Genomic DNA, 21,396 nt, shown 5'->3' with positions numbered 1-21,396 from the left:
ATTGCATGTATAGGTGTGGTGTTAACAGTGTGTTCATCTGAAGGGTGTATTAATCACATGTTTGGAATGATCAGGTAATGTATTTTTTAAAATCACCTATCTTTACATATTAACTGGTTTTGAGAAAGAAACTGTAGTCTTGTGTTGGTTTCTTTTCTCAAATTCAAAAATGTAATTCTGTAGTTCTTATTTTTACAGGTTAAAATAAAACCTAGATTTTGGAACTAAGAAACTTAAGTACTTTCTTTTAAATTATTTAAGATAGTTACGTTCTGTACTTTTAAGTAAAACTACGGCAGTATTCTGCTTTCTTAGTTTAGCTAGTGAGGTGTATGACAGTGCTAACATCTGTCTCTTATTTTTAAGCATGTGAAATGACTTGTCTGGTACTTTCACCATAAGCATCTTTGCCGTAAGCACCTTTACCATAAACATCTTTGCCGCAAACATTTTCACCACATAACTAATTGGTGATAAGTCAACTTTGCTGTGAAAAATAAAATAACTGGTTGACAGTTTGGTTTCAACTGGTTGAACTGCATTAGTGTTTCTTCTGGTTATCGATATAATTGATAGCTTTATTGATCAGACAGGTGACACTGATTTGCCCCGGGAGTTGGTTTCTTATTTTGAAACACACCACATTGGAGGAGAATCTGAGGGCCTCAGAGGCACAGGGTTGAACCCACATTTCCCATAGAACTTTGAAACATCCGTCAGTAGACATGGGACACTGTGCCAAGAACGAACAACAGTGTGGATGGCTTTCCCAACGCAGTATAAAGCTCAGAAGCAAATATGCATCCTTGTGTTTGGAAATGGATACCTCTCTTAACGAAGGAAAAAATTTTAGCAGAAAAGTGTAATGCCAAATGAGACAAATCAATAAGCAAAACCAAAAATAATGTGTAAAATACTGTGAATGAAAGACTTAGAAGACAAGTGTTTAGGTACAGCCCACGAAGTAAAATCAGTTATTCGTGAATTATTGCCATGAATTTATATACATTTTGAATGTATTGAAATTTTGTATTTTGCAATGAAGTCTTTTTAATTTTATTTTCTATGTTTGTGTCTTTTTTAATGTCTCTCTTTTATTTATTTTACCTTTTTTATAACAGAATTGCCTTATAACCAGTTAGTTATGTGGTGAAAATGTTTGTGGCAAAAATGCTTGAGGAAAAGATGTCTGTGGCAAAGATGCTTATGGCAAAAGTACTCAGAACCTTAAATTAATGCTATAATACAAATGTAGTAGTTTGAAGCTGTTTGGTCATGTTTGTTCTCTTATACATTGTTTGCAAAAAATCAAGCCAATTTTAAAATTTTCAGGATCGACTTGTGGAACAATGGAAACCTGGTCCAAGATGTTTTCCTTGGTGAGATTAAGGTTCCTGTGAACGTATTAAGAAATGATGCCTCTCATCAAGCCTGGTAAGAAGACAGACACTGTAGTGAACTACACAGTAGGTCAACCCCTTTCATGCACTGTCTATGCAAATAAATGGTTCTTTTAAGCATATTTAAAATTTTTTTTTAATTTATTTTTTTTCCATTTATTTTTATTAGTTGGAGGCTAATTACTTTACAGTATTGTAGTGGTTTTTGCCATACATTGACATGAATCAGCCATGGATTTACATGTGTCCCCCATCCTGATCCCCCCTCCCACCTCCCATATTTTAAGTTTGAATGGATAAGCCCAAAGTCATTAACACTGATTTGGCCATTAATTTATTGTTGCAGAAATACAAGTACAATTTTTTTCTTGTTTTATGACTTGCCCTCTGGTACTGAGATAAAAGAACTGACTTGTCTGGAATATTTTCCTGTTCAAAAACTTAATCTTAACTCTGAAGAAAAAATGTAGAACCTTTCGAACATTACGTGAGAGTTGCTCTTGTGAGAGAAAGTTTGATCACAGATCAACATCTGTAGTTCGGAAACTTTATTAACAGGCATGGGAATTGTGAATGTTTGAAAGCAAAGGGTTTATTGTAGAGATTCAGCTGTTATGAAATCTCACCAGTAATTTTTCTTCCCCAAACCCTATTGAAATGTACTGTGAGTGACTCTGGTGTTATTATCTTAATGTCTGGGATCTAGATGTTGAGCTGATTCAGTTAATGAACTTTTCAGGGGTTCTGGTGGCTCAGTATTGGCCACAGTATTAAACTTTTTCTTGACTTCTTATAATGACATTAAATTCACGTTAATGTTCAGACATTAAACTGATGTTAGTTTCCTTGGCAAAATCAGTGTGAAACTATTGGTTGTTTTCCTGTCTACAGCACATAAAAGCATGTATGTCCTCTCCTCTCCAGTAGATTGCCCAGTAGCCCTCATGCTAAACTTGGGTTTCAACTGAGTATAAAACAACATGCCTTTCTCATTTGCCTTGTAAGGCCCCTTTTTAGTGCTCAGTTTCAGTTGCCTGGAAGAGGACTTGAAACCAAGTGTTCCGATGTTTCTTACTGTGGGCAGCAGTCTCATTTGTCTGCAGGATCCTGCCTCTCCTGAGTGCCATCAGGCATTCTTCACTTTGGTCTGTGTAGTCTCAAAATTTTTATTTTATTGTTTACCTTTTGCTAATGCGGATCTAAGATTAGTCTTTATGATGGCGTTTTATATGCTGTAACTTCCAAAATGTGTCCATGCTGCTACTACTGCTAAGTCACTTCAGTCGTGTCTGACTCTGTGCAACCCCATCCCTGGGATTCTCCAGGCAAGAACACTGGAGTGGGTTGCCATTTCCTTCTCCAAAATGTGTCCATGGGTGGGCGGGGGGGTGGAGAAACTTGGTCATTTTTTTGATTAACATTTGAGGCTTGTCATTCCCTCCTGCCAGACTTCTTCCACCTTACATAAAGTCAGCAAACATATTTTATTTTTTTCTCAGCTTAAAAAAAATTTTTTTTTTATTAGTTGGAGGCTAGTTACTTTACAATATTGTAGTGGTTTTTGTCATACATTGACATAAATCAGCCATGGATATACATGTATTCCCCATCCCAATCCTCCCTCCCACCTCCCTCTCCACCCGATCCCTCTGGGTCTTCCCAGTGCGCCAGGTCCAAGCACTTATCTCATGCATCCAACCTGGGCTGGTGATCTGTTTCACCCTAGATAATATACATGTTTCGATACTGTTCTCTTGAAACATCCCACCCTCGCCTTCTCCCACAGAGTCCAAATGTCTGTTCTATACATCTGTGTCTCTTTTTCTGTTTTGCATATAGGGTTATCGTTACCATCTTACTAAATTCCATCTATATGTCTTAGTATACTGTAATGGTCTTTATCTTTCTGGCTTACTTCACTCTGTATAATGGGCTCCGGTTTCATCCATCTCATTAGAACCGATTCAAATGAATTCTTTTTAATGGCTGAGTAATATTCCACGGTGTATATGTACCACAGCTTCCTTATCCATTTGTCTGCTGATGGGCATCTAGGTTCCTTCCATGTCCTGGCTATTATAAACAGTGCTGCGATGAACATTGGAGTGCACGTGTCTCTTTCAGATCTGGTTTCCTTGATGTGTATGCCCAGAAGTGGGATTGCTGGGTCATATGGCAGTTCTATTTCCAGTTTTTAAAGAAATCTCCACACTGTTTTCCATAGCGGCTGTACTAGTTTGCATTCCCACCAATAGTGTAAGAGGGTTCCCTTTTCTCCATACCCTCTCCAGCATTTATTGCTTGTAGACTTTTGGATAGCAGCCATCCTGACTGGCGTGTAATGGTACCTCATTGTGGTTTTGATTTGCATTTCTCTGATAATGAGTGATGTTGAGCATCTTTTCATGTGTTTTTTAGCCATCTGTATGTCTTCCTTAGAGAAATGTCTGTTTATTTCTTTGGCCCATTTTTTGATTGGGTCAGCAAACATTTTTTAAATGAAAATTTCTGAACTCAGTTCATTGTCTTTAAAGTGATAACAGCATGCGTGCATGTGTGACAAGTTGCTTCATTCGTGTCCGACTCTGTGTAACCCTATGGACTGTAGCCCACCAGGCTCCTCTGTCCATGGGATTCTCCAGGCAAAAATACTAGAATGGGTTGCCATGTCCTCCTCCAGGAGATCTCCTGACCTAGGGATTCTGTGGCTCCTGCATTGCAGACTTAACCATTGAGCCACTGAGGAAGTCTACTTGGTACATGCTACTTGGTACAAGATAACATGTAAATTGTTGTGCCTCCCAAGGCCCCTCCAAGTGAACTTGAAATGTGCCATTATAGCCTGTATTTTAAATAAGATTCTCCAAACAGGCCCTCCAAATTTGGCAACAGTTTGTCGAACTACCAAGTCAGGATGTATGAGCACTAACAAATTAATTTTATTCCTATAGATTTATTTTTTGCCAGTAATATGTTAAAGGTAACCTGCCAGAAGTATGTGTTAAAATTTATACAGCATGAAATAGAAACATCCTGCTCATTCATTTACACTTCCCTGTACGTGAGGAAATATAAAAATGTGAATGCAATTTCCTTTTAAGTCAAATTAAAACACATTCTCCTTTGTCAGTTGTAGAACTGCAGCGTCCCCTTGTGGGGTTGTTAGTAACTAAATGAAAACTTAAGAAAAGCTTTACCTTTGGGATTTCAAGCATATTTTTTCTTATCTTAGTAGTAGGAAAGAGAATAATTACCAATAATATAATTCTGTTGTTTGAGAAGTATTCGTTTGCTTTCCCTTTCCACATTATTTCTGTTTAGCGTTTACTATTAGAGTCTTTTCCTGAAAACTGATTAAAAAATTTTTTTAAATTATTTTCATTTATTTGGCTGTGCTGGATCTTGGTTGTGACATGTGGGTTCTAGTTCCCTGACCAGGTATGGAACCCAGGCCCCCTGCATTGGGAACATGGAGTCTTAGCCACTGGACCACCAGGGATGTCCCCTGAAAACTGATCTCTTGTGGTTCCAATTTTGTTCTCAAATTATGACATGATTCAGTTATTTTCCATTTCCTTTGTTAACTAGTCAGTTCCTTAGTGATGGTGTGTATTCTTTATTCTGAAACTTCTGTTAAAGTGTTAGGATTAGCTGTCAGTGTCGCTGTTAGCTAGTTTTAACTTTAACATGTGTAAATAACAGAACTCATTCACATGGTTCACAGTTTAGAAGATAAAGGTCTTATCTCCTGCCCCTGTCCCACAGCTAACCTCTTCTGAGGCAACCCTGTTTTGAGTTCCTGGAAATATTTTCTGTAAATATAGGCAAATATGGATATGTCCACCTTTCCTCTTCTTTACATGAATGAACACATGTTGTATCATGTTCTGTACCTTTTTTTCACTTAGCAATTTAGTATAACTTCATTAAGTGTTTGACTTTTTATAGTGGTTAAGAGTATGGACTCTAGAACCACACTACCGTGGTTTAAATCCCATCTCTGTCATTAACTACCTGGGTAATCCTAGACAAGGTGTTCCACCTGAATGCCTTTATTTTCTTTAGCTATGGAATGGGGGTGGTACACTTAATATTTGCCTCCCAACATTAGAGGATGAATTGGTTTCACATAAAATAAGTGCTGTGACCATGGGTATCTCTCACACTCATCATTATAGTTATTGCTGCTGTCATCACCATTATTCTGCATCAATACATACAGAATTTTTGCATCTTTTTTTTTCCTTTGGTACCAGTATTCCATTGGTTTGGAATGGTATAAATGAAGAGAACCTTAGTGCTAATATAGTTCTGTCTTATTTTACCAGTAACCTGGTGTCAGAGAACTTAATAGGTACAAAACCTTTGTGTGATTGTACATATTGATACAATAATTTCCTCCTAGGTGATCCAAAATAAACATTAAGAAAATTGATGCAAAGATCTTTTCATGTTACAATTTTTTAATTTTGGAAGTAAAATTTGAATAGAAATAAAGCACATGGCGGAGGGTTTTTTCAACATAAGCACTTTATACAAATTTAAAACTGGATTAATATTTACTTAAGATGAATTGATTTTCTCATTTGCTAGTTTTGGGACCTGTCTTTGGTAAAAAGATTATCTTTCTGGAACCAGAAGTGACATTCAAGTATTGGAAAAGCTGTCTCTGAACAGTTATTTTCCAGCTTAGGCAGCATTATTCACAAATAATGGTAGTCTTTGTCTGCATACCTCAATTTTAATTATACAGACCTTGTTAAAACTTTCAAATGCTGACTTTTTTTTTCTTTTAAGAGGCTGACTCTTGAGATCATTAGAATTGCTTTTATGCCTAAATATAAATTGAAAAAAAAAAATGTGAGCAACTGAGTGCCCTTTTCAGTTAATAACTTCTTTTTAATTCCTGTCCCTTATTCTTTCAAACTGAGAGTTCATTTAAAAACTGAAGAAAAATATACTTGAGTTTTTTTGTATCCCTAGACCTTAGACACACCAGATACCCTTGATGTAACAAATCTTGAGGTTTTTCTCTTTAATTCATACAAGATTGGTTAATTTGCAAGGGATCCTTCAGATGGTCGAAATTGAGCTTTTTGTAACAATATTTTAAAACAACTAATCACATTTACATAATTATGTAAATAACTTTATTTTTAGTTATTTAATCTATTTTAAGTGGTAACGGTTATATGTATATAAATGTTTTATAAATCACATTTACTGTGTGCAAAGCACTATTCTAAGTGCTCCGCTTATATAACCTCTTTAGGGTTTTTATAAGGATTAGTCATTTAGATACTATTTTTACCCCTTATGTAACAGATAAGGAAACAAGCACAGAGAGATTGAGCAATTTGCCCAAGGTTGCAGAGCTGGAATTTGGACCAAATTCTTTTGACGCCAAAAGTTTGTGCTCTTAACCAGTGTACTATAGTAAGTTAGTACTTTTCACCTAAATGCTGTTGAATATGTTTAAGACTCAAAAATATTGTCTGTTTTAAATTGTCAGCAAATATTTGAGTGTCCCTTTTAATGTTATTAAAAAAAAATCGAGTAAGTGATCCCTCCTCATTAAAAATTAAAAAAAAAAAAAAGATCTTTTCAAGGAATGGGTGGGACAGTTTTGCAACTCCATGTTTTCTTCCAGTAGATATGGATGAAATACTTTGTCCATAGGAATTTCCCATTCCTGCTGAAGAAACCCAAGGAGACAAGTTGAAAAAGAGTAGACGGAGAGAACCCTTCTGGAGTTCCTGAGCACCCTAAAACAGTGTATACATAAAAGTCAATAATTGGCATATCACTGCCTGAAGCCCCCTGCAAAGAATGTGTCATGTTAGGACTGTAGACCTATTTTTCAGATATTTTGTAGTTTTATGAGAATACCAGAGGGATAAGGCATTCCTTCTCCCAGTAATTTGGAGATAAGGGAATAATACACTCTGAGGATAATTTCTATAGAACAAACCAAAACAGAGTCTGTAAACCTGACTAGAGTGTGGGGATATTGTTTAGGGTGGGTAAGTGCAGTCCCTGGGAGGCAGAACCAGGTTTTAACTGTAATACAAGTAATCTTATTCTACCATATATGGAAAACAGGAGTTGAAGGGGCAGTTAATCTAGAACAGTAAAAAAAGGCTCCCAAAGAGGCAAATATGGGTGAGTACTGCCCATTCAGGCCTAGTCATGGGGTAAGAGCAATCTGTTCTAGAAGCGTTGTTCTTTCCTTGGCAAAGTTGTCTTAGCTGCGAGATTAAAAGTCCATAAATCTCTGTGTTATGTCCCTGTACTCACCACAACACACCTTCTGATAGATAATTTGGCTTTCCAAATAGCTTGCCAGTAGGTAAAAAAAATGTATTGACCAAACATAAAAAACTATATATTAACAGGTAAAAAATGTATTAGTTGAAACCACTACAATATTGTAATTAGCCTCCAACTAATAAAAATAAATGAACAAAAAATTTTTTTAATGTATTAGTTGAAATGAAAGATTTAGATGAAACACTGTGGAAAATGGTGATAATAGTTAAGCCATAAATGGTGATAAATGCATGGGGTTGATGGTGAGGGTGTTGCTTCCTAATAGTATCATTCTTCTCCCTACTTTTGTGAATTAACATTTCCATAATAAAATATATCAGTCACAAAAAGTACAGGTATCTTTGCCACTAGACTGCAATATAGTCTTACTTACAGTCTTCTCTCTGTATTCATGGGGGATTGGTTCCAGGAATTGTGTAGTTCAAACCCATGTTGTTCGAGTGTCAGCCGTATTTCTTTCCATAAATTTAGTAATTGGCCTTCTATTTTAAATATATTAGTCTCTGCTCCATCATTGTGATTTGGATTCACTTCTAGATGTGCTGATTGAACGAGATATCTCAATTTGCAGAGCTACAGAACATACTACACTACACTATGTAGTGTATGTATGTACACATATATACTACACTGTGGGAAATTGACCAAAGTGATGCCCATGTCAGGATGATTGGGGATTTGCCACCTAGACTTCCATTAGAGGCACTTCAGAGTCACCTTTGCTGACAGGCTTATTTCCATAGGCAAATTATTTATACCATTATTTCTCAAATCAGAGAGTAAAAGTTCTGAAGCTTGGTTTTCTGAGACAGGAGTTCCTTTTCTGTGGGTAGTGCTATAATTTCTATATCATTTCCTCTCCTTATATTACCATTCCTTCATCTTTTAAATGTTGCTTGGTTAATTCTTTAGTTCTCATTTATCTTTATCATATCTTTCTCAAAGTTAGTATTCTGTTAAAACCTCCTCTCTTCTATTTTTAATCAAGTTAGTGTATTAAGGGAGGACATAAGTGGTAGATGTGAGAAGTAAATATCAGAACTACTGACTTCTTTATAAAAAGCATTGTGGCTAAAGATTGAAGGAGGAATGATAGAATTATAGTTATCATTTTGAAACCTGTGCAGATTAGTGACTCTTGGCAGTGACCATCAATAATTGCAAATATCACAAAAAGGAGAAAACAGTGACATTAGTGCCTCCTGGTGTAGCTACACAATACTGTCAATGTATTCCTACCAGAATATCAAATCTCAATCTAACCAAGCCCCTGGATATACTCCAGTATCCAGTATATTCCAGTATACAGGAAATAAGAGGAAGAATATGTTAAGTGATACCATGGAGATAGAGTTAACATAGTCCCAAGACTGGAAAATTCTATAAATAAATTATCTGATTTTTTAATTGGTTGAATCCATCAACCAATTACAATCTGTGAACTTGGATTTGAATAGACTATAGAAAACTGTTAAGTTTGGGAGAATTTGAATACGGACTGGATAATGGTAAATTTGAGAAGTTTTTAATGTATATAGTTATATATACTGAAATATTTATAGATGAAATTAGAAAACACCTGTACATTGCTTTAAAATAATGTATAAATGGGATGAGAGGAGTGAGTAGAGATGTGGCTAAAACAATAATGGCTTTGAACTGATAATCAGTTATGTTAGATGATGAGTACATGGAAGTTCAGTATTCTGCTCTTCTTACTTTTGTATAATTTTAAAATTTCCATGACAGTCTTTAAAATTAACTTAGATTTCTCATTTTGGTCCTACAAATTCATATGAATCCGATTTTTGCAGCTGAAATCATTTTCAGTATAGTTGCAGTGCTAATCCTTTAATAATATAAAAAACTTTTTATAAACCTCCAACCACTTACTCTTAAAAAATAAGTTCAAATTTTTACAATATAGGATTCACTTTAAAATGAGATCACTTACATCTTCTTATAGTATGTCTTATCTATTTTAGCCAAATGTATCTTTCTTAAATTTAGTTAGTAAAAAGTTATTTTTGATAATACATTGGATTTTAAATCTTTTATAATTTTTTTCCTAACCTGCAGGCTAATCAAACTCTTACTCAGTCCTTTTGAGATCTTGACTTTTGTATTATCTATTCTTTTTTTGTTTCCTGGATAAAAATCTATTTTTAGTTTTCTTCACAGCCACTACTTAGCCTCTGAAAATTAATACTCTGCTACTTATGAATTATCCTAACATTAAATATTGACTTTTTAAATTTTTTTTTATAGCTTAGCTGTTTAATTATCTCATTAGCTTTGATGCACATTATCATTGCATAGAATTGATTGTATTTTTACTTTAGGTACTTGCTACAACCAAGAGACAATGGAAACAAGTCATCTAAAACTGATGACCTGGGGTCCCTTCGATTAAATATATGTTATACAGAAGACTATGTACTTCCTTCAGAGTACTATGGTCCTTTGAAAACACTGCTGCTAAAATCACCAGATGTTCAGGTACTTTAAAAATCTTGTGTGTTACTTAATAGTCAAGTGAAAGTCGCTCAGTTGTGTCCAACTCTTTGTGACCCCATGGACTTGACTATAGGGAGGTCCATGGAATTCTCCAGGCCAGATTATTGGAGTGGGTTGCCATTCCATTCTCCAGGGGATCTTCCCAACCCAGGGAACAAACCCAGGTCTCCCACATTGCAGGCAGATTCTTTACCAGCTGAGCCTCCTGTGAAGGCCAATATGAAAAGGCTAAAATAATTCCATAAATGATGAAGAAAAGATTTCAGAGTATCAAATTTCATTAAAACCATATATATGTGAGATAAGAAAGCCTTCTTCAGCAATCAGTGCAAAGAAATAGAAGAAAACAATAGAATGGGAAGGATTAGAGATCTCTTCAAGAAAATTAGAGATACCAAGGGGACATTTCATGCAAAGATGGGCTCAATAAAGGACAGAAATGGACCTAACAGAAACAGAAAATATTAAGAACAGGTGGCAAGAATACACAGAAGAACTGTACAAAAAAGATCTTCATGACCCAGATAATCACGATGGTGTGATCACTCACCTAGAGCCAGACATCCTGGAATGCAAAGTCAAGTGGGCCTTAGGAAGCATCACTATGAACAAAGCTAGTGCAGGTGATGGAATTCCAGTTGAGCTGTTTCAAGTCCTAAAAGATGATGCTGTGAAAGTGCTGCACTCAATATGCCAGCAAATTTGGAAAACTCAGCAGTGGCCGCAGGACTGGAAAAGGGTCAGTTTTCATTCCAGTCCCAAAGAAAGGCAATGCCAAAGAATCTCAAACTACCACACAATTGCACTCATCTCACATGCTAGCAAAGTAATGCTCAAAGTTCTCCAAGCTAGGCTTCAGCAATACATGAACATGAACATCCAGATGTTCAAGCTGGTTTTAGAAAAGGCAGAGGAACCAGAGATCAAATTGACAATGTCTTTTGGATCATCAAAAAAACAAGAGAGTTCCAGAAAAACATCTATTTATGCTTTATTGACAGTGCCAAAGCCTCTGACTATGTGGATCACAATAAGCTGTGGAAAATTCTTTAAGAGATGGGAATACCAGACCACCTGGCCTGCCTCTTGAGAAATCTGTGTGCAGGTCAAGAAGCAACAGTTAGAATTGGACATGGAACAACAGATTGGTTCCAAGTAGGAAAAGGAGTATGTCAAGGCTGTGTATTGTCACCCTGCTTATTTAACTTCTATGCAGAGTACATCATGAGAAATGCTGGGCTGGATGAAGCACAAGCTGGAATCAAGGTTGCTGGGAGAAATATCAATAACCTCAGATATGCAGATGACACCACCCTTCTGGCAGAAAGTGAAGAGGAACTAAAAAGCCTCTTGAAGAAAGTGAAAGAGGAGAGTGAAAAAGTTGGCTTAAAGCTCAACATTCAGAAAACTAAGATCATGGCATCTGGTCCCATCACTTAATGGCAAATAGATGGGGAAATAGTGGCTGACTTTATTTTGGGGGGGCTCCAAAATCACTGCAGATGGTGACTACAGCCATGAAATTAAAAAATGCTTGCTCCTTGGAAGGAAAGTTATGACCAACCTAGACAGCATATTAAAAAGCAGAAATATTACTTTCCCAACAAAGGTCCATCTATTCAAAGCTATGGTTTTTCCAGTAGTCTTGCATGGATATGAGAGTTGGACTATATATAAAGCAAGCTGAGCACCAAAGAATCGGTGCTTTTGAACTGTGGTATTGGAGAAGACTCTCGAGAGTCCCTTGGACTACAGGGAGATCCAACCAGTCCATCCTAAAGGAGATCAGTCCTGGGTGTTCATTGGAAGGACTGTATTGGACTGAAACTCCAGTACTATGGCCACCTGATACAAAGAACTGACTCACTGAGTCATTTCATTGAAGGCAGGAGGAGAACAGGACGACAGAGGATGAGATAGTTGAATGGCATCACCGACTCAATGGACATGAATTTGGGTATATACTCTGGGAGTTGGTGATAGACAGGGAGGCCTGGTGTGCTGCAGTCCATGGGGTCGCAGAGTTGGACACAGCTGAGCAACTGAACTGAACTGATATGTGTGTCTAGATATACACGCACATACTCTACGTGTATGTGTGTTTGTGTGTGTTTTATTTGAACCAGAGTACTCTATACCAATATCTGCTCCAAATTTCATCTCTGATAAAAAGTTAGAAAATTATTTTGGTCAATGTTATGTGCCAGCCTGGATGGGAGAGGAGTTTGAGGGAGAATGGATACATGTATATGTATGGCTGAGTCCCTTTGCTGTTCCCCTGTCACTATCACAACATTGTTTGTTAATCAGCTATACCCCTATACAAAATAAAAAGTTTTGTTAAAAAAAGTTTAAAAATTAAAGATTATTCTATATAATTATTATAGTTAATGAGCATATTTGAATTACTTTTTAATGGATAGTGATTGAACATTTAATCATGCTTCTCTGATTTTGTGCTTGTTTTTCATCTTTCTGTATTCTAGCCAATATCTGCCTCAGCTGCTTACATTTTGGGTGAAATATGTCGAGATAAAAATGATGCTGTTTTGCCCCTTGTGCGACTGCTGCTCCACCATGATAAACTTGTTCCTTTTGCCGCTGCAGTGGCGGAATTAGACTTGAAGGAAACACAGTAAGAGTTTTCTTTTGTTAAGTGTTAATTATGCGCCACTGAAATTGGGCCTTAATTTAACAAAATTTTTCACAATCTCAGTTCTTTTATAATTGACCAACCTTTCTGTAGAGAGGTCTAAAAGGACTACATAGCAAGTAATAAAAGGCAGTTCTTTAAGTTAACAAGCAGTGTCCGCCAACAGTAAAGTTAATAATTAATGATTTTTTTTTTCCACTTAGTGTCAAAATTTCCTGTTCCTAATCTTTGCTTTGTCATTGTAATGATTCATGTGTCACAAATAAAACACCAGGACAGAAGGTTTTTTTCCCCTTATCCATTATATATATATCACCCTGATATGCACATGTGATATTAAAAGCAATCAGATGGCTTCCCGTTCCTATCAAGTCTAACACTTGTTTTAGAGACACACACTACTTTTGTAGTTCAAATACAGGTTGCTTTTCTTGTTAGCTTGTTTTTTTATATTTTTGTTAAGGGATTTTCCTAGGTGTGAAAATCCTTAGAGTAGAAAACTTTTAAATGGTTGGTAAAAATTACTAAAATTTATACATGATCAAAGTCAAATACCTTGTTATTGATTTTACAGCCTTTGTTTATTGCACTTGGTTTTACCTTATTTCTGTTTGTATTTCAGAGATGCAAACACAATTTTTAGAGGAAACTCCTTGGCTACCCGATGCCTGGATGAGATGATGAAAATAGTGGGAGGGCACTACCTGAAAGTAACATTAAAACCTATTCTAGATGAGGTACAGAATATACCTCAGATAATAATATTTTGTTATTATTATAGTGTCTCTTCCATCAAGTGATCTGGTGGTATGAATGACATATCCATTCATACATTACTGAAAACATAAGGCTGAACACTAAAGTAAAATAAATGATATACTTTTCCTTTAATGTATTTTTAGTTGAATGCACATTATAATGTACTCTACATAATTATTTATTCCTTACAGGATTTATTGTAGCTAGAGTTTCAAATATGTGCCAGTTTTTTTGATACAGTTCTTTAGGTGTATATATTATCTCTGGAAGAGGGTTTTAAACTTGATTACAGTTTAAATTTTTATAATTAATTTGTATGATCAGAAAAATAATAGTTATTGGGTTTGCCAGAAAGTTTCCTTATGCTGTTAATTGAAAACCCAAAAAAACTTTTTGGCCACTCTGAATTTTTTATTTTTCCAAATTAATTAGAAAAATGCATTAAATGAAAATTTAACTATTTTCCAGATATGTGAATCCTCAAAATCCTGTGAAATTGATCCTATTAAATTGAAAGAGGGAGATAATGTAGAAAATAATAAGGTAAGCCTTTGCTATATTTATAACTGTGTTAAAATTGGTTTTAATGGTGTATCTATCTCTCACTTGTGTTGTAGTAATGCTATTTGGAGGGAAGCAGTGCTTTTACTTACATGATACCCATACTATTAGCAGCATTCCCTCTGTCTAGTTTTCAGAATGCTATTTCCCTGATTTCTGTTTGTATCGTTTTATTCTCTGTTGCTTCCTGTGAATTTTCTTCTATACATTCACCTCTTGTATCTAACTAGTCTAAATCTAAGTTATTAAATGAGGTCAGGATGCAAATTGTCTTTTCACTGAATGAATTTAGAGAAGGGAAGCAAAGCTTTAGAATACTAAATAGACTAGTATATCTCATTTTCACTGCATTTTTTTCCATAAAGGGTATTGAAGATATGTAAAAGTCAAAATCTTAATTTTCACCTTTTTAAACCCTGCAGGAGAATCTGCGCTACTATGTAGACAAGTTGTTCAGTACAATTGTCAAATCAAGTATGAGCTGCCCCACTGTAATGTGTGATATCTTCTATTCTCTAAGGCAAATGGCTACTCAAAGATTTCCTAGTAAGTGCCTTGTTTTACTAAAATATGCCGTTCCTTTTAAGTGTATGATTTTCTGTAGACTTATGTATTTGGTTTATGTAAAAGGTTTAAGGTTTTAAGTACAGTCTTTTTTGTTATTAAAAATAGTTCTAGCTTATTAATGAAATGGATGATTTAATGGCAACTTTTTACATGCCAATCAAAATCACCACTGTTTTTAAGAAAGGCAGAGATTTCAAACTACATATTATATAAGTAAACATTTATACTGGGTGTTTGTAAGACTAATAAATATGATAAATAAAAACACCTTTGTCGTTTGTGCCAGCTGTATTTTCCACTTGCCTGCATTCAAAATAGAATTTTTAGTTCCATACAACTGACTAGATTTGACAGTTTGAGAATGCTAAGGTTTTATTGGTGAGGGGGTTTTACAGAAATGACTTTAGACATTAGAAACATCTCTGTTGCAATATACCTAGAATTTTGAGGTACATATATCAATAACTGGCCTGCTTTAATTTTGCAAGAGCAGCTGTGTCCAAGCTTTGCTTAGAAACATTTCATAAAATTAATAGTTGCTACCTCTGGTTGTCAATACTTGGAATTATTCTGTTTATATGCATCTCTGATAAGTAAATAAACTTATTTACTATGGCTCTTTCCTGATCTGCTTGTAATGGGGGGAGGGTAAAGGAGATAAGGCAGATAAGACTTAAATTATCAGTCTTACCCAGCTATGTGAAACTGTAAGTTTATTTCTGTAACCATCTGAAGAGATTTTGCTACTTTATCATGTTTTTCAAGTGTGCATGTGCACACAGGTATTTGCAGTTATCTGCCCCTCCACTAAATTATCTAAAGCTAAAGTGAGCCTGAGTTCTTTACCTAACAGGTAGATAAATTCAGCCCTAGATGTCTTTGCTAATTACAGTGAGGCTGTAAACAGTTGACTTGAAATAAGCATACTAAACCCAGACTTTGTAACAAATATTGGGGGGCGAGGGGGACAAAGACATTAAAATATAGGAGGGTGAAGTGCTGAGATTTTATTTTTAAATAGTGAGTTTTAGACCATAATAACCTTATTGAGGGCTTAGTGAGCAGGACAGAGCTAGCCTGAATTAGCTCCTCTCTCTCACCTGCACACCACCACATGAGGCAGGTATGTTCTCCTTCACCAGTTAATGAAATGTAGGTTTAGGGAAGTCAAGTGATTTGCCAAATGGCCTGTGACATGGCCAGCAGTCATGCTGGGTCTCAAACCTGGGCCCAACCCACTCCAGTGTGTTACTAATCACTGTAGTCTACCCAGGGATTTTAACCTTCAATGTGCATTAGCTGTTTAATTCTTGTTTATATGGATAATCTAAAATATATTTTATGATTTTTTTTAATAAACGTAAATTTATTTCCTTAACTGTTGGTCTGAAATATTAACGTGTCTTCATATTCTCTGTAGACCCCAGTAGTAATAATTTTGTTCTCATAAAGTATTTGCATTATTTTCTCATTTGTACTTAACTATCCTGGAAAGATGGGTGGGGAGTGAGGAGGAAGCAGTCACGGAAGCAAACGTTATTGCATTACTATAAAGTATATTGTACTTAGTCGCTCAGTCATGTCCAACTCTTTGTGACCCCATGGACTGTAGCCCACCAGGCTCCTGTGTCCTTGGGGATTCTCCTGGCATGCGTACTGAAGTGGGTTGCCATGCCCTCCTCCAGGGGATATCTTCCCAACCCAGGGATCAAACCCAGGTCTCCTGCATTTCAAGTGAATTCTTTACCAATGAGCCACCAGGGAAGCCCATAAAGTATATTAGTATATTATTATATAAAGAACTACACAGTAAATGACTTGGTGGCTACGCACGCTGAGTGGCTCAGAAGAGTTACTCAAACCAAATGCAGACATTGTTTCCCTCACCGCCTGCTTCTCTGCCACCTGATTGTTATGTTAAGTGTTGACTCCAGTCTGAAAGGAAAGCTGTAACTGAGTGATCAAAGCCACAGGTTGTCTTCAGCTCATCTGCATTTTTATAGGTAATATTGGCAGATTTTTACAAGTAAAGATTTCTAATTGTTTTTGTTATACAACCTTTGATATTACCAAGATTTCTGAGGGAGAACTGAAACAATATCCTGAAACTGAAAACAATCTCCTGTCCTAGTTTTAGGGGGTTCAGTATTACCACTGGATAATACTAGATACTCCTTTTATTTTTGTTGTAATTTCAGGAGTCTCTTCTTACAGATGAGGGAAGAGGTATTTTTCCAAATTAAAAGTATTTCTCACAACCTAGCAGCTTTGCCTTTCATTTTCTTTGTTATTTCTTACTATTTTTTTTTTCAGGTTTCATTTTTTTAGTCATAGGATTTTTTCCCTTTAATTTGGTCATAACCATTACTATCATTTCATCAACTCAATTTTTACTAGCCAGGTTATATTTATCTCCTATTAAGTTTACATGCTTTCTTCCAATACTTTTTGTCATCTTCGTTTTGTAATTCAGTGTTTTGTGCATGACATTTCACCATTTTTTTCCTGCAGATGACCCTCATGTTCAGTATTCTGCAGTGAGCAGCTTTGTATTTCTTCGTTTCTTTGCTGTAGCAGTAGTATCACCTCATACTTTTCATTTGCGACCTCATCATCCAGTAAGTGTTGTTCTTTTCAAAGCTTTGTTCCATTTTTGTTTATTTTTATTAAAATAAGAAAAGACAAATAACAGGCCAGTTGTATTTGGCTGTGTTTTCTTATAACCAGTACTTAAATTTAACTGGTTATTTTCCTTAGCCATTTCATTCTTTCAGAAAAGGCTGAAAGTCCCATTATTTTTGTTGTTAAAAGATACTTACAAGTGAGTAATAAAATGTTTGTACTAGTTGTAGCTTGGTGATGGGTAGGAAGAGAGCTCATCATCTTTTCCCTCTGCTGTTGTGTACATTTGTAAATTTCTTTACAACAGGGTTGTCTTGTTTTTCTTTCATTAGTTGTAGGTTTAATCTTGCAGCTATCTTTAAATCTCACAGACATTTGAGGAGGCTCATTTCTGAAAGGTGTAGAAACTTTCATTGGAATGTAATTTGGTGTCTCCATATTTACTTTTTATTCACCTGAGATATTATAAATATGAGATTTAAAACTTAAGGCATATAATCTTTTTGTTCTAAAGTCATATTTACTTAAATCTGAATCTACACTACATAGATTGACATGTTTCTTAACATTTTGTTGTTTAGTCACTAAGTCGTGTCCAACTCTTTGCAGACCCATGGATTGCAGCACGCCAGGTTCCCCATCCTTAAATTTAAAACTCCTTATTTTTGCTGTTTCTTTTTCCTTCTCATACAGCATATTTTTTCTAAGTCTATAACCTTTTATATTCCAAACATTTTATAATCTTACCTAATTGTTTTTTTGCTGATTTTTGTAGCAAGTAGTAATAATAAAAGCCAATATTTATTTAGTGGTTGCTTTGCACTACACCTTGATCTAAGTACTTTACATGTTCTAACTTAGTTCTCCCAGTAACCTTATGAGGTAGGTTCTATTATAATCTTCATTTATAAAGTGAAAGTTGCTCAGTCATGTCTGACTCTTTGTGACTCCATGGACTGTATAGTCCATGGGATTCTCCAGGCCAGAATACTGGAGTGAGTAGCTTTTCCCTTCTCCAGGGGATCTTCTCAACCCAGGGATTGAATCTAGGTCTCCCACATTGCAGGTGGATTTTTTGCCAGCTGAGTCACAAGGAAAGCCCCATTTATAGATGAGAAAATCACAATTCAAGAACTTCTTTAGGGTCATACAATTAAAATATGACGATTTGATCTCGCTCAGTTTGAACTGGGTTAAATGAGAATTCTGACCCACTTAGTCCTCCCAGACTATAAGCTCACTCCTGTTCCTTACTGCCTCTTAGCAGTCAGGTGTGTGAACACCTGCAGTATATTCAGTGCTCTGCTCAGCCCTGGAGAGGCATTGATGAGGAAGACACACCTTCCCCTAAGGAAACTTGCTAATACAGTGTAGGGGAGACACATAGGTTTTGTGTTAAACTTGGCTCTGAAGGCCACCTCTCCTCTTCGCAACTACACATTGGCCACTGATTTAACTTGAGAATTGAGTTAAACCACACTGCTGTGGTGGTAACACACCTTTTCTTGTCAAAGAACGAATGATCTGTGAGTAGCTGCAGTGGACCAGTGTCCTTTCGTTCATAGGGCTGTCTTTTCTGTGGCTCTGTTACTGAAGCTGTACAGAGCTCTGGAGCAGCGAAAGCGTGATATCATTCTGGACATAAACAGAACTCCTACCTCTGAACTTGTGACCTTGCCTTGTATTCAGGCTTGAATTTGCACATCCCTGTAACAGATGGGTTGCAGTAAAATCCTTCTAATCACAGACTCTGTATTTTAGGTCACCTTTCCAATCAGTATACTGAAGGACTGCTTCATACTGTCATATAACTTTATTGTTTGTTTTTAAATGAACCTTTCCTTCTAATTGGGGAAATAAGGCAAACACATAAGACACAGTCTAAAACTGCAAACATAAATCTAGCACCTGATTAGTACCAGGTGAGCAGTACAGACAGTTCATACTATAGAAAATGAGAGCAAGGAATAATCCTGGTGACCTGAGAGTGATGACATTGTCAGGACCAGTAATGAAAGTTAAAGAGTGATTGAAGAGGAGAACTGCCATTTAGAAGTTCTTTGAATTTTGAGAAGTCAATTTTAGTAGAGGAGAAAAGAAGAAAATCCAATTGAAAAAGATTAAGGAATAAGTAGATGAATGCAGTTTTACCCAAACTTGAGCAGGAAGTCTTGATGAAATTCACTTCAAATTCAGCTTGTTAGCAGATTGTTGAGAATTATATATTCTTCAAAAGCAGAGAATTGGAGGGATCTTTTATAGATATAATGGAGTCCTGGATGTTGTAGCTAAAATCTTTTCTGAATAACCATAATTAAGGTGTGTAACTGTTTCATAAGTGTATCATAACTCATATCTCAGATATTCCTTCTTTTTCAGAATTGCCTTACATCCTTAGCCATCTCTTCACTTCACAGTCACTGTCTATTTTCAGTGTGATGATACTAAAATATTAAGGAATATCAACCACTTCAGTTTTCTAAAGCATTTCTGTATCTAAATTTTCTTGAATATGTCTTGATGGCAGATATTGTTTATCTGAATCTCCAGAACAAAAAAGATGTTTTATATAGTGATAGATGAATTAGTTATACAAAATATATGGATGGGTGAAAACTCATCAGACTATATACATTTAAAATTTGTTCATTTCACAGTATGTAAATTATACCTCAATTTAAAAAAAAAAAGCAGCAAAGATTTGTTAGAGAACACTATTTGGTCAGTTTTATTTATATTTACTTCTTTCTACAGACAGCCCTGGAAAACACCTTGGATTGTAGACTCAAATAGTTACTTTCTGCTAAAATCCTACATGAACTGAATGATTTCTCATTTCCTAAGCTGAAGTTAGGTCTTTGCTTCCGTGGTAAAAACAATTGATTGCAGAAGCCATAACATTATTGAATATGCTTACAAGTGGGTTGAGTACAAAAAATTTGGAAACTACCATTTTAAGTCATAAAATAGAAAGAAGTAGATGCCATTGACATTCCAAAAGTAAATTCAATTTTTTTAGGTAGTCCCATCTACCATACTGTTCAGTTCAGTTCAGTTTAGTCGCTCAGTTGTGTCCGACTCTGCAACCCCATGAATCGCAGCACGCCAGGCCTCCCTGTCTATCACCAACTCTCAGAGTTTATTCAAACTCATGTCCTTCGAGTCGGTGCTGCCATCCAACCATCTCTTCCTCTGTCGTCCCTTTCTCTTCTTGCCCCCAATCCCTCCCAGCATCAGGGTCTTTTCCAATAAGTCAGTTCTTCGCATGAGGTGGCCAAAGTATTGGAGTTTCAGCTTCAGCATCGGTCCTTCCAATGAACACTCAGGACTGATCTCCTTTAGGATGGACTGACTGGATCTCCTTGCAGTCCAAGGGACTCTCAAGAGTCTTCTCCAACACCACAGTTCATAAGCATCAGTTTTTTGGTGCTCAGCTTGCTTCACAGTCCAGCTCTCACATCCATACATGACCACTGGAAAAACCATACTGTACTCCTCCCTAAAAAATAATATTGATTAACTTATGATTTTCAAAAGTAAATGTCATTAGATATATTTACTTCAGGGGGATTGTCAATTACATACGGCTTCTTTAGTCTTTTAATTCCTTAGTCCAGTGAGTTGTGCCCATCTTTTGCTATGTTTTAACTGGTTTGAATGAACATTTTTGAGTCACTGTTTTAGAGCAATGTAGCCCATTCACTCTGTTATACTTTTTACACAAATTCTATTCCTTGAAAACCTAACAAGACTCTTTGTGTCTTTTCTGTGTTCTTTAGGATCCACAGACAATCAGAACATTAACTCTCATCTCAAAAACTATTCAGACTTTGGGAAGCTGGGGGAGTCTGTCCAAAAGCAAGGTGAGTGTTACTTTGTATTGCTTTGTTTTCACACTTCTAAATGTTGTTAAACCCTATAATCCCTGCTCCCTCACTGCTCACTCCTTTCCAAATTAAAAACAAAGCAAAATCAAAAAAACTATAT

General features: G+C 36.0%; 1 protein-coding gene across 3 annotated transcripts in view; it reads left to right on the top strand.

Annotated features, from left to right (window-relative positions):
- Positions 1–21,396, top strand: part of RASA2 (RAS p21 protein activator 2) — a 125,526-nt gene that overhangs the window by 79,543 nt on the left and 24,587 nt on the right. For all 3 annotated transcript variants that reach the window (XM_070466663.1, XM_070466662.1, XM_070466664.1), the window contains exons 9-16: positions 1,333–1,434; positions 10,073–10,229; positions 12,734–12,882; positions 13,523–13,637; positions 14,128–14,202; positions 14,643–14,766; positions 17,299–17,405; positions 21,189–21,272. In XM_070466663.1, coding sequence (XP_070322764.1) covers positions 1,333–1,434; positions 10,073–10,229; positions 12,734–12,882; positions 13,523–13,637; positions 14,128–14,202; positions 14,643–14,766; positions 17,299–17,405; positions 21,189–21,272 — 913 coding nt within the window. The remainder of the gene's footprint in view (positions 1–1,332; positions 1,435–10,072; positions 10,230–12,733; positions 12,883–13,522; positions 13,638–14,127; positions 14,203–14,642; positions 14,767–17,298; positions 17,406–21,188; positions 21,273–21,396) is intronic.

This window comes from Odocoileus virginianus, chromosome 4, assembly GCF_023699985.2.
Source record: "Odocoileus virginianus isolate 20LAN1187 ecotype Illinois chromosome 4, Ovbor_1.2, whole genome shotgun sequence".
Taxonomy (NCBI): domain Eukaryota; kingdom Metazoa; phylum Chordata; class Mammalia; order Artiodactyla; family Cervidae; genus Odocoileus; species Odocoileus virginianus.
This window is presented reverse-complemented; position numbering and strand designations above follow the sequence as displayed.